This window comes from Typopeltis vanoorti, chromosome 24, assembly GCF_054136105.1.
Source record: "Typopeltis vanoorti isolate ZY-2024b chromosome 24, IOZ_Tvanoo_1.0, whole genome shotgun sequence".
Classification (NCBI taxonomy): Eukaryota; Metazoa; Arthropoda; class Arachnida; order Uropygi; family Thelyphonidae; genus Typopeltis; species Typopeltis vanoorti.
Window position 1 is genome coordinate 9,921,380 of NC_143572.1, and position 13,250 is coordinate 9,934,629.

Consider the following 13,250-nt stretch of genomic DNA (forward strand, 5'->3'; position numbering starts at 1 on the left):
ATTTCTCAACTGTTTGAGAAATTCTCGTAAAAATCTGATCTTGATAACCCCTATTGGCCTTTAAACCAGCTTGTTCTTCCTCAGTTTTTTCTTCCGCAATTTTTCTTAGTGTCTTCTCAAAGTGTACTTGCATGAATCTACCAAGAACACTTATTGGAGATATTCCTCTGTAATTTCTCTCATTCAGTTTCATTTCCTCTTTTTTATAAATGAGTACAATCTGCTTCAGTCACCTGGAATTCAACCTTCTGACTATGCATTCTGTATTATGCAGCACAACCACTTTGCACAGTATTTCAGCATTTCTGGTTGAATTCCACTCAGTTGTCTTTCTATATTTCAGCTTTTTAATGGCTTTTCTATGTCAAGTACTGATTCACTTCTGAATGCATTCCTCTTGAATGTTTTCTACCATTGTGTTGTCACTACTTGTTTCATTTAACAGTCTTTCACAGTAATTGCTTCAGACATCTAGGATTTCATGATTTCCATTTTTCATGTCACAATTATCATCTCTGATTCCTTTTACAGTACTCTTTCCTCCATTTGTAAACTTTTTCAATAGTCTCCAGACCCTTCATGATATTTATTTTCAATGTTCTTATAAAAGTCTTCCCATGACTTGTTTAGCTACTTCTTCATGTAGCTTACTTAGCTCTTACATTTTTCTCTGCATTCTTTCATGGCATTCTGTCAACTTACTTGCTAGGAATTTTTGATATGCTTTCTTCTTTTCCAGAACTGCCTCTTTAACATCTTGAATTCACCATGGAGTTCTGATTTTTCTATCCTTGCAAGCAACTTCACTACATACATCTCTGGTTGAATCAATCCATGTTTCTTTAGAGTTGACTAGCAAGTCTCCAATGTTTGGTCTTTGTTTTCAAACACTCATTTTTCATCATCATCATCATCATCAATTTCCTGCCATGTACCCTCAAGGGGTGTACAGGATAGGATAGTACTACATGAAAAAATTACATCATTACTAACTTCCTATCTACAATTTTCCTCCAAATCAGTCTGTTACTTGTCAAGACTCCAACATTATCAGATCTTATATTTCTATCGTCTAAGGCACTTTGTACCGTATCAATCCATCTATATCTTGGACTTCCTCTGGGTCGTTTTCCTGCCAACTTGGCAGAGAACACTTGTTTTGCTAATCTTTTCTCTCCCATTCTATTTAAGTGACCATACCACCTGAGATTCGCTCTGCTAATGCATTCCTGGATGCTGACAATGTCAAGTTCTTTCCTAATATCCTCGTTTTTAATATGATATTGCCATTGATGCCATCTGTTTATTCCTCTAACCTTTCTCAGGACTCTCATATCTGCTTTCTCTAGTCTTTGGTCAAGTGTTTTACTTCTGACCCAGCTCTCAGATCCATAAGTTAAAACTGGTTTGAACACTGTCTTGTATGCAGCTAATTTAGTGTTCCGACTAATTTCTCTCTTATTCCATATGAATTTATTCAATTGACTTCCCACCATACCAGCTTTGTTGATTCTGTTGTCTGTTTCTATATTCAATTTACCATCTTCACTAAAAATCGTGCCTAAGTAGCTGAAATGTTTTACTTGTTCCACAGGTTCGCCATTCACAACACAGTTGACATTTTCATTGTCTTTGTCTTTTTATTGCTGACCTTCATACCATATCTATTACAACAGTTATTCAATTTAGTCAGAGAATCTTGCAGACTTGTAGCGGATTTATTTAGAAGTATAACATCATCCGCATAAAGCAAAGAACTGACATTAACATCTCCAATTTTGATATCATGTTTAATACCACTTTCCTTTATAATGTGATCCATATAGATAATGAATAACAGAGGGGATAATGTACATCCTTGTCTCACACCATATTTAACATTAAACCATCTTCCTGTACTTCCTTCAATTCTAACTGCTGACTTACAACTCAAATAAAGACTAAGTATTGCTTGATATAATGCCCCATTGACACCATATAACTTTAGCGTACTGAATAGCTTCTCTCTTGGCACATTGTCATATGCTTTTTCCAAATCGACAAAACTTAAATACAGATCTTTGTTATATTCCCATGCTTTCTCGACTATTTGTTGTAAAGTGAAGATCTGATCCTGACAGCCTCTATTTTGGCCTGAATCCAGCTTGTTCTTCACCAAGCTTTTCTTCCACAATTCTTCTCAATCGTTTCTCAAGTATGCTTGCATAGATCTTGCCAGGAACACTTAGTAGGGAAATACCTCTGTAATTCTCACATTCAGTTTTATTTCCCTTTTTATATATGGGTACTATTAGAGCTCTACTCCAATCATCAGGAATTCATCCCTCTGTCCAGCCTTTTTGAACTATGCAGTGCAGCCACTGTAAGACTTTTATACCACCATACTTCAGCATTTTTGGTCGAATATCATCCACTCCTGCTGCCTTTCCACATTTAAGCCTTTGGTGGCTTTTTCTACTTCAAGTATGGATATGTATTCCTGACTGCATGCCTGTTCAGTGTTTTTTGCCACTGTGCTGTCATCACCGCTTCTTTCATTTAGCAGTTTTTCAAAGTAATTACTCCATACTTCAAGGATATCCTTTTCTTCCGTTTTCATGTCACCTTTATCATCTCTAACTCCTTTTACAGCACTCTTTCCTCCATTCCTAAGCTTCTTCAACAACCTCCAGAATATTTTGCCACCTTCTTGATATTTATGTTCTATATTCTTGCCAAAGTCCTCCCATGACTTTTGTTTAGCTAGTTTTACACAGTGTTTAGCATTCTTGCATTTGTCTCTGTATTCTCTAAGAGCACGAGCTGACTTATTTGCCAGGAACTTTTGATATGCTTTCTTCTTTTCCTTCACTGCCTCTTTAACTTCCTGTGTCCACCATGGAGTTCTAATTTTTGTATCCTTGCAGACAACTTCACCACATGCCTCTCTAGCTGAGTCAATCAGGGCTTTCTTCAAGGCTTGCCACTGAATCTCCAAGGTTGGGTTCCTGTTCTCAAACTCTTTCATTTTTCCTTCAATAATCTTAGTACATTTTAGTCTACAGTTCACATCTGAGAGCTGCTCAACTTTTGTTCGCTTTAACACTTTCTTACATGTTATTCTTTTCAATATGAAATTCAGTTTTATCCTACTCAAGACTAAATAGTGATCACTTCCAATTTCAAATCCTCTGTACACTCTGGTGTCCTGCACCAGTCGTACAGAGGATGTACAACACCAACATGGTGTTAGTAATAACACCATGTTGGAACATGGTGTTATTACTAACACCATGTTCCAACATTTTTATGTTGAAAAATGGTGTTAGTAATAACCAGTCCATGTCCTGAGCAGAAATCCAACAGATATTTGCCATTATTATTAGATTTACTCTTTTCTCCAAATTTTCCCAAAATATTTTTGTATGTCTCACAATCATTTCCTACTCGACTATTTAGATCCCCAACAAGGACCAACTTTTCCTTTTTCATTGTGTCAGTTGCTTTTTCTAAAGCCTCAAAAAATTCCTCCCCTTCTACCTTAGTAGAGCCTTCTGTGGGACCATAGGCACAAATAAGTCTCATTGTCCAGTTCCCCATTCTCATATTTGCCCACATTACTCTACTTGAGACTGACTGCCATTCAAGAAGATTAGCCTCGTATTTTGTGTTCAATACTATGGCTACTCCTTCTTTTCCTTGATTGTCATTGCCTGAATATAACATTTTGTACTTATTGCTCAGAAAGGTCTCACCAGTTTTTGTCTTTTTTGTTTCAGTCACCCCTATAATGTCGATCTGATACTTATCTAATTCCTCAGCTAGCTCCATTTCTTTGCCATTCAGGCTTCTTATATTGATAGTACCTATCCTTAACTCTGGTGATGTTGAGTTGGGATGTGTTTTCAGATTTGTTCCTGTAGCTGACTTTTCGCTGTCCGCCCTGGTTCCCTGGTGAAAACAACGGGGCCTTGTTTAACCGTACGACGCCCCAGCCGGCATGAAATTTTGTCATGTTGTACCATCATTTTTTATTTTGGTTTAACCAATAAGAATACAATTTGGTCGGCTAAATCCCAAATTGCTAGCCCATCCTCATTCGTTCAGTATCAAAGTAGATACCCAACAGGGTGCACCACGAGAAGGTGAGGATTGGACATTAGGTCAGAAGCCCTGGTTGGTTCTCCGCATTCCTTAAAGGCTATGTGGAGGTCTCCTCTCATTTATACAGCTTTGACCCTTAATCACCCCTCACTCACCCATACACTCATTTTTTCCTTGAATAATAGATGTGATCTGAAAATCACAATCAACAAGTGGCTTGGATAGGACTGGTTATAGACCTAAAAGTGAATGTCTATGTTTATTATGAAATGCCAGGAGTATCAGAAATGAGGGAGATGAAATGATTTCACTTATTGAGCTTATTTACCCCAAAATCATCGGAATAAGTAAAACATGGATTGAATGAAGATGATATCCTAACAGGAATAGAAATGGAAGGTACAGTGTTTCTCAAGATGATAGACATGAGAAGAAGGGAGAAGGAGTGCTGCTGATAATATCAAGGGAATTATCTCCACATAAGGTAGACATGAAAGAGGGAAATAGTGGCAATGGTTATGAGACAGTGTAGTGTGAGATGGTTGTTGATAGGAAGAGATATTTAGTTGGCTGTTGCTATAGGTCAGTTGAAGGTGGTGATGAAATGTATAAACAACTTGAGTTAGTGAACAAAGGAAGGGTGATTATAATGGGCAATTTTAATTATGGCAGTATAGATTGGAATGAAGAGATAGCATGTGGGAATAAGGAAACTGAATTTGAGTTCTTGAGAGAACTCTCTCAGACAGCATGTGAAGAAAGGCACTCGAGGGTCGAGAGTTTTGAATCAGATCCCTTCATCATGAGTGGGGTTTTGCACTTCTCTCCAGTTAGTGAGGTGATCATGAGTGATCACCTCACTTAATATGAATAGTAGCATGGGTTGTTGCTAGTTATATAAAGACTTCTGTGAGGAAAGGATATATGTGAAAGTACAAGGCTGGTGATCATGACAAGCTTAGGAGACAACTTGGAGCCTATAGCGTGGAATGAGGAGTTGAGCAGTAAGGAAATAAATGCTGCTTGGGAACTGATGCAAAAATACATAACAGCATTAATACATGAATGTATTCCAAAGGTCACAAGGCTTAATAAGGTAGATGTAAAATGAATGAATGAGCAGATTAAGCATGAAATCTAGAAGAAGAAGGCACTTTGTGTGAAAGTTGTAGACTGCACTTAAATGGATTCAGAGTTAAGTGTCTAGAAAGAGCTTTGTTCACTGAGAGTGTGGAAGCACAAATTCGGGAAAACTAAAGAAATTCGGGTGTCTCCACACGTGAAAATCATCAACATATGTAGAATCTAGTCAAGCAAAAATATTGAATAGTGTGGTCAATTCAGGAGGTAAATGTGGTTGGGAACATACAGGGATGTTGCAGTTTCTATATACCAGTGCCAAAAGTATCAGTAAACAAGAGGGAGGAGTTTTTGGCATTGGTGCCGCACCAAACATTGTAGGCATTAGCAAGACTTTCCTAACAGCAGATAATTTAGTTACATGGATAGAATATGATGGATTTAGTATTTTTAGGGAGAATATAGTGGGGTACTGCTGCCAATAGCAAATGAATTACAAGCAAGAAGAGTAGGAGTCAGCCAGGTAGATGGCAGTTCTTTTGAGTCACTCTAGTGTAAGATTATTGCCAGTAGGACAAAATATAAAATTGGTTGCTGCTATAGTCCAGGGGGTGCCAGGGATGTTGTGGAAGGCATGCATCAGCAGATTAGCACAGTGAATGCAAGTCAACTAATTATTATTGATCTAACAGATAAGCTTAGGTGTTGATGGTTATTCATAACTGAATTATTTTAACAGTATTAACAACACCAAACAATTTTATCAAAAGATATTTTATTAACTGCTTATATTTTGCTGAATTTCAAATCAACATCATCAGAGCAACACACTTGTACACATGATGGTGAGTAAGTGAAACAATACAATTGCAGTGGACAAAAGATCTAGAGTCCTATTTTGCCGCCCTCTAATGTTGCGAAAAAAAACATTACAGCTATGTGAGAGTTGCTCTTAGGATGATGGTCTCCTAATTTGCCAAATATTTGGGAGACTGTCATCCTAAGAGGATGACATCATCCCACATGGCTGTATAATGTTTTTTTTTTTTTTTGTTTTGTTTTTTTTTAACATTAGACGGTGCCAAAATAGGACTCTGGATCTTTTGTCCATTGCAGCGTGTTGTGCTCTGATGATGCTGATTTGAAATTCAGCAAAATATAAGCAGTTAATAAAACATCTTTTGAGAAAATTGTTTGGAGGTAATACCATTAAATAAATTAAGTTATGAATAATTATTATGGAGGACTTCAACTTCAGAGACATAGATTGGAAGGAGGAAAGTCACATGGCAGGAAGGAAATGAAATTTATATGCTTACTGAGAGATAATTACTTGAAGCAGAATGTGATGGAGGGGACTCATGGTACAAGAGTATTGGATCTGGTTATAGGATCAGAAAACCTATCCATAACTAAGGTTTATTCATTGCCTTTAGTGAGGAAAATGGGGTCTTTACTTGGGAGGTAGCAAAACATAGAAATTCTAGTTAACAAAGTGTATATGTGGAACTACAAAGCAGGTGATTATGATACACTTAGGAAGCCACTTGAAGCGGTATCAATGCATAAAGTTCTGTAAGGGAAGGATATTCTAGGGATATCTAGAAGAAGCAATATTACAAATTATATATTTAGTTTGATCCTTTATCTAAGTGTAAGCAAACAAAGTTTGCACCTGAAGTATCTTCAGGCCATGGGGCAACTCGTGGCAAAGGTGGACAAAGCTTCACATCACTTGCCTTTGTATCCCCTAATGCAAAGCATATCTCCTTGCGGGCATGTGTAATGCTATGCATGTATTATACATGTCTATATAATGCTATGCATGTATTATACATATCTGCAAGGAGATGTTTTGCATTATGGGATACTCAGGCATGTGAAGTTTTGTCCACCTTTGCCACGAGTTTCCCCCAGTCCTGAAGATACTTCAGGCGCAAACTTTGTTTGCTTTCACTTGGATTAAGGATTAAAAAAAAATTATTATAGTCTAACCAAGTGGGAAAAAAACTTCCAACATCTTTCTCTGAAGCAATATTACACTGTATACGCAAAGTCGGAGGGTAAATTGGATAGGAGTTAGATGGATGAGTAGTATCATGAAGCATGAGCTGCAAAAAAATAAAATGTTGTGGAGGGTGTATAAGGAGAAAGGTGACCAGCATAAGGAAGGCAAAATCAGATTATCAAAATAAATTAGCCGAATTAGCAAAAGCAGTTCCTGAAGAGTTTTTTTTTGCTATGCAGCAAGTAGGTGGAAGAATGACTATGGAAGGATAACTTTAAAGATGGTAGAGCACTAACAGAAGGAGACCAAATTGTTGAGCTACTGAGCAATCAATCATTTTGCAAAATTATATCTTCTAAGTGAAGATATTGTTGACAAGGACTGATGTGAGAATAGAGGTTGAAGAATTGGAGATACTTAGCATATTGTAGAATCTGAATGCACATACGGCTTTGGAATTTAATGTGATGGGCTATTGGGTTGCATTTTATGAGAATGTGCATAATGTGCATGGGAACTGGTGATGTGTTTGACTATGCTGTTTAAGTCTCAACTCTGGCAAACTCCTAAGAGAGTGGAAGGACAAAATAATCCCTTTGTATCCAAGTCTGTGGTAGCAAATTTTAGATCAATCAGTATCTCAGCAGTAATAGTGGTAAAAATACTGAAAGAGTTGGTAAAAAAAAAAATTCGGAATGGTTTGATTAGAATATGACAATCAGCATAACTTTGTGAAGTGCTGGGTCATGCTTTAGTAATCTAACTTTTTATAATAAAGTGACAAATTAATTGAATAAAGGGAATGGTTGCACGATGATGCTTCTGAATTTTGCAAAGGTATTTGAGGATACTACATGGAACTTTGTTATGCAAACTGTAACAAATGGGAATGGATAGGAAACGTGATATGGATAAAAGGGTGGCTGATGGAGATACCAAAAGTAGTGTATGGAGGAGCAAAATCCAGGAGAAAGCAGGTTACTAGTGATGTGCTACAAAGCTCTGCTTGAACCACTGCTGTTTAATTTGTACATAAATGATATAGGAAATAAATTGAAGGGAGTTGTTGATGATATGCAAAGTTGGGCAGGGTTATAGTTAATCGAGGTAGTATAGAGACAATTTAAATAGGCTTAACAGTATGGGAAAAACATAATTGATGTCAATGTAATGTAGAAAAGTGTAAAGTTATGCATTTTGGGATACAAAGAATACAAGCTGTGTATCACATTGAGGGAACTATTTCAGGAAGTTGATGAAACCAGGGATTTGGAGGTAGTAGTATTAGATAGAAAGCTGAAGAGTAGAGGGCATATTGCTGACGTAGCCAGGGTAGTGCAAAGGATTACTTGGTTATTAAAGAACACACTAACAAGCAGGCATAAGGGCATTGTCATTCCTCTTTATAAAGCCTTGATACTACCATATCTGGAATACTGTGCTCACATCTGGCCACCTGCCTTTCTTGTTGATGAAGAAATGGTGGAAAGGATCAAGATGGTGAGTGATCTGTGGAATGCTCCTTATAAGGATAAATTGAGAGTTTGCAAATTGCAAAATTTGGTTGATAATCTAAAAAGGAAAGGGGATATGATAGGAACATTTAAGTTACTTAAAAGATTTTATAGGATTAATACAAAGGAAATGTTTCAGCACTTGGTAAAATGTGGGCTGAACAAGAGGCCTTATAAGTCGGGTAAGAATGTGATTAGCAAGGGGGTGAAAACTAGATTTTTTGCTTGGAGAGAGTGGTGAATGAATGGAATGAGTGGCCTGAGTAAGTTGTGAGTGCTTTGTCTGTTAATTGTTTCTAAGTGAGGTAGGATAAATATTGTGTTGATAGTTGAGTCTCCCATGATGAGTCTTGGGACTTCATGGAAGTGCCTGTGTAATATTAATAATAAAATAATGCTCGCCAGGTGCAGTATTACTATGAAAATAAATACAGTGCCATCCCTCCACACACACACAAATAGAAAATGCACCTTCAGTCAGTCTTATTAATCATAATTTTAATCTTTAATCTCTTATTTAATAGGGACATCTATGAGGGGATAGATAGTAAAGGTTTGCTGATCCCTATCCATGGATTTTTCTTTACCTACCAGATTTTTTTTTTTTTTTTTAATTAGTGGCTGTTATTAAAAGATGGAAGATTCAATGTTATGAATCTTTCTGTGCTCAAGCATTTCTTGTAATTTAGTAAGACCTGCACCTACTGCTGATGTCATTTGTGCAGGTATCAGCTTATATCTCCACTTATGGAGATATAAGCTGATACCTGCACAAAATTTTGTTAGATACTTTTGAGAATGTAATATCTTTGTGAATTTTGCTTTGTGTTTGTACTGAACAAAATATATCCATTTTGTCTGCTATTTTTGATCAGTATACATTTTTATCACTTTATTAATGGCACTTTTATTTTTTAAATAGATTCGACAAGATGTATACTTTTTATCCAGTCAGAAGACTCGGCCAACATTATTTGGACTTCCTTTGATTTTTCCATACAATGAAATGACCACCAATCAGGATTTATATCGAGCTGTATGGACTCAAGTGGCTCGTTTAGTTTCTCCTCTCCCCCCTTCTGAAGCTGCTGTACCAAATCATGCACAGGACTGGTAAATAATAAAATTAATATAACTTGTTCTGAATTGAATAACATTAAAAGAAATAATTTTTTTCCAGAATCTTTATGTAAGATATGATGATGTGATACATTTGATTGAATTAATTTTGCAGAAAAATTATTACTACAGATATTTTATCTCTAGTATAGTAATGCCTGCATTATGATGATCAGCTCATATGATGCTTTTCAATTATGACCAATGCCCATTTATACAATGCTGCATTCACTCATACAACAGTTGTAGCAACATTGATATTCTCCCATGAATCAGCTAATGCACAGTATTTATGAACTTAGTTCATTCGCAATGTCGTTGCTCACTGCATCTCTCTCTCTCACTGCATGTTTTGGTATTTTGCTGTGAATTATAAACTATTCATAACTATTATTTTATTTTATTGTTGCCTTCATCAAATATTGGTGGAATTCAAAATATACAACCAGCATGAAAGCTCAGGGTATATTCCACGGTATCCCACTAATGAAACTTAATTGCTATTAAATCTTTTTCTGCCCAAGCACAATGCATTTGCCTTCAGAGCCAAAAGGACTTGTGGATCCAATTTGCATCATTGATAACCATCATCAAACACCAAAAAGGTCCAAAACAACATCTGGAAAAATGAAGAGTGGATATTTCACTTACCCCTCTTTAATCTTGGAAAGAATAGACCAATTTGCTCCCCCGAAAGCAGTTGCAGATATACTTTGGGATGATAGGTAAAATAAAAGCTAGAACACAGGCAACATCTTTGTATGGTCTGGAAGATTACAATAGACCATTCAAAAAAAAGAACTCAAAGTTTCATTGCCAACCAGCTGCCATAGAATCAGATGGCATCAATTATGAGATGGTTAAAGATCTGTCACATCTTCTATTAATCAACTACTTGACTTATTTAGTAGAATTTTTTTGTAAGAATGAATTTCCAAAAGTCTGACAAAATCCATTTATTATTGCATCTCCAAGTAAGAATCCAGAAATGCCAACAAATTACCATCCATTTGCCCTGAGTGGTTGTGTAGGATCTAGAAAAATTGGTTGACTCTGGTCTTTTGTGGTTTCTGGAGGGAGCAACAGTTTTTTTTTTTCCTACCACAATCTGACAGTAGATCATTTAATCTAACTGGAAGCATCCATTTGCTTTCTTAAAACATGAGCACTTAATATCAGTTTTCTTTGGCATAGAAAAAAACGTGACATATCATGGAGATTTCACATATTGAAATAATTGCAGAATTTAGTCTCAGAGGAAACTTCCCTCTCAAAAACTTTTCTAACCAAGTCTTCCAGGTCCAATTAGGATCCCAAGGTTCTGTATTAAGTGTCCAGAGTAACTCAATAACAGATCAATTTCCTCCATTTGTAAGTGATGATTGTTTACTTTACCATCTTTTGTCAGAGATGTTGCAACAAGCTGTCAAACTTCTTTTAAACTGGCTGCTGTAAATGAGTTTAGATTTTCCTGACAAACAAAGTCAATGCTGCAGCAGAAGCATAGTTCCTAAGACTCATATTCAATGAAAAAACTATGTTGAAGCAAATGATTGTCATGTTCATTACCTTTCAGACTGCCGTATGTCCCTTTGGTTTGTGAATAAAAGCATTACTACAGGAGAGCCAATACAAAATGCACTGCAACCATGGCAGAGTTGCATTCCATCATTTAGCTCCTCCTTGTGCATTTTAGTGAAACATTTCATCTTCCATCAGCAGCTGCAGAACCTTCAGTCTCTCTTGCAGGTTCTGCAGCTGTCTTCCCAGACAGCATAATATTCAGTCTGATCCCACTAGAATGTACTAGCAACTATACTGCTGAGCTTGCATTAAATAACAAAACTGAAATGCAACATAAGGTGAATTATTTATATTGTGACCTCTCAAATCTAAGATTTGTTGTACCAGATAAGGAGGCTCCAGCTGGTTGTTTGCATATATTAGATTCCTAACCACATTGAAATCAAGGAGAATAAGTCTGTAGACACTGCAGCTAAGTAAACTTGTTCCATATAGTCATTTACCTGTTTCAACACAGATTACAAGCAGGTTATAAGATAAAAATTAATATCCCAGTAGCAAACATCACGAAATAGAGAGAATAACAACAAGCTATACCGGAGTAAGCCTGAAATTAAACTCAGCTATTCTAGACTGTGCAGGATTTGCAGAAAGCAAGTTTTTCTAGCTAAGCACTGCCATTGAGGAGGGGTAACAACATGCTCATGTGCAAGGACAGCTTATCTCTTTCTCTCCCCATTAACCATCATATATAATAAATTTAGTTTAATCCTTTATCCAAGTGTAAGCAAACAAAGTTTGCACCTGAAGTATCTTCAGGACTGAGGCAACTCATGGTAAAGGTGGACCAAGCTCACATCACTACTTGTCTTAGTATCTCCCATAATGCAATGCATTAAGGGAAGGGCCACTACCCAGATCAGTTTCGACCTTTATTGAGGTCTCCTCAGTGGGAACCAGACCCAGAGGTGGTGATACTAAGGTAGAAGTAATGGAGAAGTCATATTTACCTATACGAGTTGCCAAAAGGTGTCACACCTTATTATTAAATTACTCTCCATTTAAATCTGGATTTAAAGAAGGTGTTGGAAGTTTTTTCCCACTTGATTAGACTATAATAAATTTAGTTTAATCCTTTATCCAAGTGTAAGCAAACAAAGTTTGCTCCTGAAGTATCTTCATTACTTCTATCTTAGTATCACCACCTCTGGGTCTGGCTCCCACTGAGGAGACCTCAATAAAGGTCGAAACCAGTCTGGGTAGTAACCCTTCCCTTAATGCATTGCATTATGGGAGATACTAAGACAAGTAGTGATGAGGCTTGGTCCACCTTTACAAGTTGCCTCAGTCCTGAAGATACTTCAGGCTCAAACTTTGTTTGCTTACACTTGGATAAAGGATTCAACTAAATTTATTATAGTCTAACCAAGTTGGAAAAGACTTCCAATATCTTTCTCTAAATCCAGAGTAATTTAATAACAAGGTGAGACACCTTTTGGCAACTCGTATAAGTAAATATGACTTCTCCATTACTTCTACCTTAGTATCAATACCTCTGGGTCTGGCTTCCACTGAGGAGACCTCAATAAAGGTTGAAACCGGTGTAGGTAGTGCCCCTTCCCTTAATGTATTGCATTATGGGAGATACTAAGACAAGTAGTGATGAGAGCTGGTCCATCTTTACCACGAATGCCACAGTCCTGAAGATACTTCAGGTGCAAACTTTGTTTGCTTACACTTGGATAAAGGATTAAACTAAATTTATTATAGTCTAATCAAGTGCCTTCTCTTCATCAATGTATGCAGTCATTATTTTAGCACTTTTAATAATCTCCCTATTCCCTATAATCAAACAGATATTATCTGATTTTTTTTTTATTTCTACAAATTACTAACCTTTACACATAAATTTATATACATTA

At 36.6% G+C, this 13,250-nt stretch overlaps 1 protein-coding gene across 2 annotated transcripts in view; it reads left to right on the forward strand.

The window, feature by feature from the left end:
• The window catches only part of Usp32 (Ubiquitin specific protease 32), an 808,142-nt gene that overhangs the window by 648,806 nt on the left and 146,086 nt on the right, over positions 1-13,250 (forward strand). For both annotated transcript variants that reach the window (XM_090413901.1, XM_090413902.1), the window contains exon 28: positions 9,608-9,798. In XM_090413901.1, coding sequence (XP_090270027.1) covers positions 9,608-9,798 — 191 coding nt within the window. The remainder of the gene's footprint in view (positions 1-9,607; positions 9,799-13,250) is intronic.